Source organism: Poecilia reticulata, linkage group LG1 (assembly GCF_000633615.1).
Source record: "Poecilia reticulata strain Guanapo linkage group LG1, Guppy_female_1.0+MT, whole genome shotgun sequence".
In the NCBI taxonomy this organism is placed as follows: domain Eukaryota; kingdom Metazoa; phylum Chordata; class Actinopteri; order Cyprinodontiformes; family Poeciliidae; genus Poecilia; species Poecilia reticulata.
This window is the reverse complement of record NC_024331.1, coordinates 29,002,809-29,008,864: the sequence shown is the minus strand read 5'-3', so window position 1 is coordinate 29,008,864 and position 6,056 is coordinate 29,002,809. Positions and strand designations below refer to the sequence as shown.

Genomic DNA, 6,056 nt, shown 5'->3' with positions numbered 1-6,056 from the left:
AGTTTTGCTCTTCAAATAGGTGAAAAGTTCATTAGTCAGATTGTTAGAAAGCTAAAAATGTTTCTGTCCTGATTTACAGGAGCCAACAGAACCCTGAATATATCAGGTTTTCAGGGAGTTTGTTCCAGAGCTGATGAGCTGCCTCACATTATTTAGTTCAGGTCCTGGTAACACTTCAGTAATCTAGTCTGGTAATTGGCTAGCTACTTGGAAATGGAAATGTTTCTAATTGGCTAGCTACTTGGAAATGTATTTGGACCAAGACAGTTTAGTTCTCGAGAGACCAGAAGCAGCATTTTAAAATCTGTTTGACAAAAAGGGAGCCAGTGCAGTGTATTAAGTGTTGGTTAGTAAAAACCGATGCTGTATCCTTACTTTGAGTCTTGCAATGTTTAAAGACGTTAACCTTTTAGTAACAGACTTTATCAAAACTACCTTCACTGTCCAACCAAACACCAATATTTAATTAAAAGATATAAATCTGGAAGTCCTGAAACTCTCTTTCTGCCTTTCAGGGAGTCACAATGAAGTCTCAGAGCTGGCTGCGTAAGAACTGGCTGTGGACGGCTGGGGGCGCATTTGTTCTGATTCATCTGAGCACGTGGGTCTTACAGAAAGCGACGAAGAGCAGCGTTCGCTCTGAGGTGGAGCTCAGACAGAAAACTGTGGAAGGGAAGACGGAATGATTTCTGGACACGCCGCTGTGAGAGCGGCACCATCTCTTCTCTTCTTTCAGGATTTGAGTTGTGAATATTGGCAAAGATGCACAACAACATGATCTTATGTGTTTAAAAATTGATTTTTTCTTTAGTTCATCAACTGGAGTAAAGGGAGCGACTCATCTGTTATGTACATTTTTCAGTAAAAATATCCTTGGAAAGTTATTTATGTTTTAATCACTTGCTTTAAATATGTTTTATTTTGTACCATACTCGTTTTCCTGGGACCTACAATCAAAACATCATGTACATCTATAAACAAACATATCAATGACAAATGGACTCATTTCATAGTCGGATCATTTCACCCGTTCACCAACTCATTTTGTATCCATTTATTACCTCTATAAACCAACTAACTTTTAAGACAACAGATAAAAGAAAAATAATCCTAAAAAGCTCTTGATGGTGAACATTCTATTTTAGTCACATTTTAAGAGTGTGTGGAATATAGCGAAACGTAAAAACAAACAAAATTAGTTCTCAAAGTTGACCAAAAACATCCAGCATCAAAACAGTTGGGTAAAAAATTACCAAAATTGCTGGAGAATAGAAAAAAAAGATTAATAGCTTACACATCTTCATAAAAACAGTAAATTAAAAAAAATTTCTAACTGAAAAATATATATTTTTTATTCCATCTTTATTTGGGTAAATATCTTTGAGATGCCTCATTTTCGAATGCATCCTTTTAAAATGGACACATCAGTACAATTAATGCAGTAAATATCAAAACTGATCCAGCGGTGTTTTTTTATTGTCTAGTTGTTTAAAACTCTTTGGTTTAATTATGCTACTATGGCTCCTGTTAATATGATAGATTGTGTCACACTAAAAGAACCCTAAATGTAATAAAAACATGAGGAGGCTGTAGTTGCTCTGATTATGTCATATATAGGTATTTAGATATACTTTTAGAAAGCTATATACTGATTTATAAATGAAAATATGCCTATGGCCACTTTTGTCTCTGGTTTTATTACATAGATCAGCTTCCGAACTGCTGGCACATAACAGCCATGACACGTCATAAAGTCATAAAACAACTGTCTTCAGTCAGAGGCCTCTTCAGATTCGCTGAAAGATTGACTGCTACAGGAGATCATTCCTGCTCACCCCATTGCCATCCACGAGGACTGTTGTGGATTGGACATAATTTACATTCCCTATGGGATAAATAAAATACTCGAATAAGCAGGCAGGTGAGCGGAGCATTTAAAGTACTGAGGAAATCCTTTACTATTTTTACATGTAAAAAAAGCATTTATACATCTGACACAATCTCCAAACACGCTTTTAGTATTTTTTATGAACATATTCATGAATCCCATCATCTTTGATCACAAAAAAGAGCTTTTACAGAACAAGTTCACCTGATGTGAGGAACCAACAGCATCAGTACACTGAAATGAGTCTCTACAGCCGTGCTGATCTAACATTTCTCAGAGGATCGCTCTTCAACACTTCTCAGGAGGAAAAAGGCTTTTTGTTGTGTAGCTGTTTCTCGGGAAGCTTCCTGTGGTCTTTTCCTGCGTTCCTCTTCCGTTTCTTGCTAAGGAAGTTCTCCAGTTTGCCGCTCTTCTTCAGTTCCTGATACTTTTCGGCCAGCTGCAGCTTCTTCTTTTCCGCTGAGGAGAGAAATAAAGCAGAGGAATGTTTTACCAACGAGTTTTAGCTTTTATGAAACCAATCAGGTCTACATCTAGTCCAGATATTTGAAAAACCGAAGAGATTTTTATGCGATTTGTCCTTTTACCCACACGTAAACTCTATTTTTACACGTAAACTCTATTAAAAACAGAGTTTACGTAATGCCACAGACGTGATCAAAATCAATAGATGATACGTCTTGTACAATATTCGATAATTTCACTGAACTTTCATCCAGAACCGCACAGCATTCTGGGAGATGTAGGCAAAGGAAACGCTTTAAGCCGTTCAGCTTCTCACGACTAGCTAAGCAAAATTAATGGCATCAACTCACTCACTCTTTGGTTACCTAGCAACAACCTGTTGAGTAAGAACCACTGGGCCTCATAGCTGCTGAAAAATAAACGGTGTGGAGTGAAAACTGGATAAAACAGGGAATGTCACGACACTAGTGTGGCAGTAGTTCAGATATTTAAAAACAAAAAAATTAATAATTATCGATATCGACTGATATGAAATGCTTATATCATGATATGTTTTTCAGCCATGTCATCCAGCCCTACTTTATATTCTAACACAGTATTTAAAAGTAGTTCAGCTTCTCTGTCTGACACAGATCCTTTGTGTACGATAATACTTTTTTAAAACAACGCGAATGTGAAAGCACAAGATGTGTGAGGGACAGGAAACAGAACTCTGAAGACGAGCGGGTCTGGTGTTGGACTTGCGCTTACATTTCTTGAGGAAAAATGGCCGTTCTCCCCGACTGGCTCGCTCTCGCTGCTGCTTCTTGAACTGCAGCTCTCTCTCTCTCTGCTGCTCCTGGATCAATCTCACTCGCTCCTGGTTATCCTGTACAAACACATGGAAATTTAAAGGCTGATTATCATTTGCACTGGGAGCTTAATCCAAAAACAATTATTGATAAAAGAAAAGCCCTCTAAGCCAGGTGTATTAAAGTCAAGGCCCAGGGGCCAAATTTGGCCCATCTTAGCTTTTTGTGTGGCCCTGTCAAAAAAGATGCATAAAGAGAACCTTAAATATTATTTAATAATCAAATGAAAGCAGGTTTTAACTGTATACTGCCAAAGAACACAGAAATTTATGCACGAACAGACTGCTACACTTTTTAACGGTAATTCATAATTGTGAATTTATTGGGAAATTTCAACTAAAATGGTCAAAAGCATTTTGTTTAAATGATGGTAACTTTCTTATTTCTACTACTCTGCTGCCTTAAATAGTAATGTAATGACTAGCATAAATTATTAAATTATTAGTATTAATTTAATATTACTTAATTTTAAATAACTTTATTGAATGCAGAAAAATATTTATTAATATTTTTTTTACAAAATATTGCAGAATTAAATTTACAGACAAATGTCACATTCTTACCAATCTCTTCAGCAGGAACTGCAGCTTCTCCTTCTTGTGGTCAGTCTTTGTCTTCTTTAGCTGCTTCTTAATGACCTGCAGGGACAGACTGCATGTCACACTTTCTACATAGACAGACTTTTCATGGCACCTGATGCTGGTTTTCTCACCTCTTTCTCTTTGTGTTTGAGGTCAGTAATAAACTTGTACGTCTTTTCAAATATCTCTGGTTTGTATTCTCCTGACAGGCTGTCAAATCGAGGATCTCTCCTGGTCTGCAGCACAAAAAAAAACATGAATATTTTCATGCAAACAGAAGATTTGTGGTTTTGTCAGTGCTGGTTTTACTCACTGATTTCTTGGCAGGAATGACCTGACGTAGGAAGGACGGTGGAGTCTTTGCTGAAATTTCCATTGGTCTAAAATTGAAATACACTGGATCAGGAGAGAGCCGTTGCATTTCTTCTAGATTTTGGATTAATTAGGATGATTTGGAAGAACAGACCTGTTTTTGTTCAGCCGTTTCTTACTGCTGACAGGTCGGCATTTTTTGTTGTTGAATGCGACCTCATTGAATGCTTTATTTCCCACTTGTTGCTGCAGCTTAATGACATCCTCAAAGGGCATGTTGGACAGTTCTGCATAGGAAGAAAACATCACGAAATGCATCATAATGAGGATTTTTACTGAGTGAGAAACAAAACTAAACTACAGTTAAAACCAAAATAAATCATAACTAGTTCTGTAACATTAAATTTTACTGTCTGATAAATTCTTCCAGTAATTATGATGAGAAATTATAATATTGTTTTGAGACAATTTTGAAGTAATATATAATTTATTGATTATAGCATAATAATACAAGCTTGGCCTCTCAAAATAACCTTTCTTTAATTTTGTAAACACACAACACTGGAACTGGAAGATATTTTAAATATCCAAAATAAAACAGACACAAAAACAACAACAAAAAAGCACAATAATAAAAACCATATTTAAATGGATGCTCTGAAAACTAATAGTCATCAGAATGAAAATTATCAAGCTCATTTTTATTTATCGATTAATTTTTTTATTACATATTTTCAAGTCTCCAAAAACATTGTTTTCGGTAGGAAAATATGTTTCAACGTAAAAAGAGAAGTAATTTTGAAAGGAGTTTGTTTTTACTTAGATTTAAGTAAAAAAATAAAAAAATAGCATCATAGCAAAAAAAAATGGTTCTCATTAGACAATGGAAAAAGCTTTATTGGCATTACAATAAAGCAACAGTGTCACCAATATCCAAAATAAATCAGGACAAGCAAAAGCAAATAAAACGGAAATTAAAACCAATGACAATTGAAACCATAAATAAAACATGTGTCTCTGGACACAAAATTGCCCTTCAAAAAATATAAATCATCAGCCAGGAAATTATTGAGCTAATTTTATTTTTTATGGGATTAATTGATTATTTATATTGTCACGGGCATAATGGAAAGCCAGTACAACAGTTTATAATCCATTGGTAGCTGGATCAGCAATAAAGCCATCAGGTATGTGAACTGATACCGAAAAATACTTGACCAATCAGAACTCAGATCTCATCTATCTGGCCAATCAAAACTCATGTCATGTATAGCTCGGCACAGTCCCTCACCTTTCCTAATGCGTTCCTCTGTTTGCAACTTTGTGCCATCACCAGTATGGTCCTCCTCTGCCTCTTCATCATCATCATCATCATCATCATCTTCCTCTGCATTAGTGTCCTCTTCTTCTTCTAGATCTTCTTCTTCATCATCTTCTTCATCATTACTCTTCCCCTCCGATACCTCTTCTTCGCTGTCCCCAGAGTCTTCCTCAGCCCCGTCACCTGATTGGTTTTGATCTTCATCATCGTGTCCACTTAACCGCAGCTCCTCTGCCTCCCCTCCTCTTAGGGTAAACAGAGAGACCTTCTTCTCCACATCAGAGTCTTCCTCTTCGCTGCAACTTACAGTCGTCTTCCTCTTCCGCTCCGCTTCCTGCCGCTGTTTCTCTCTTCTCCTCATCTTCAGTTTCTTCTTCGACAAAAGGCAGAACCAAGAAAAACAAAAACACTGTCAACAGAACCCTGACCCACAGCTGTTTTACCACGTGGTTGAAAACCCGGAAGTAATACAGACTTTTCTTCTTTTCCGGTGGCAAACGGCATATTTTAACCGGACATCATCACTGCCACCTTCTGTTCGGGATGACCGCATACGTACGATTGATTATTAGAGTCGGACTAAGAAAAAATAAATCAATAATAAGGCCGTAGGACAGTGAAATAGAAATAAAACTAGA

At 36.6% G+C, this 6,056-nt stretch overlaps 1 protein-coding gene across 1 annotated transcript; it reads right to left on the bottom strand.

Annotated features, from left to right (window-relative positions):
- Positions 1 to 787: 787 nt before the first annotated feature.
- On the bottom strand, positions 788 to 6,010 carry rrp36 (ribosomal RNA processing 36). The gene is made up of 7 exons (XM_008419575.2): positions 5,389 to 6,010; positions 4,252 to 4,384; positions 4,099 to 4,165; positions 3,917 to 4,021; positions 3,768 to 3,842; positions 3,104 to 3,221; positions 788 to 2,347 (listed from the first exon to the last, which is right to left on the bottom strand). Exons 1-7 carry the CDS (start codon positions 5,777 to 5,779, stop codon positions 2,187 to 2,189), a joined length of 1,050 nt encoding a protein of 349 aa, XP_008417797.1. The 5' UTR covers positions 5,780 to 6,010; the 3' UTR covers positions 788 to 2,186.
- Positions 6,011 to 6,056: the final 46 nt, after the last annotated feature.

Bases quoted from the DNA above. Each gene is read 5' to 3' on its own strand.
- rrp36 (XM_008419575.2), bottom strand. From the start codon at position 5,779: ATGAGGAGAAGAGAGAAACAGCGGCAGGAAGCGGAGCGGAAGAGGAAG. The intron at 4,166-4,251 runs GTCTGTTCTTCC...TTTCAATTTTAG, and splicing joins AAACGGCTGAACAAAAACAG to ACCAATGGAAATTTCAGCAA. The intron at 3,843-3,916 runs GTGAGAAAACCA...CTGTCCCTGCAG, and splicing joins TCAAACACAAAGAGAAAGAG to GTCATTAAGAAGCAGCTAAA.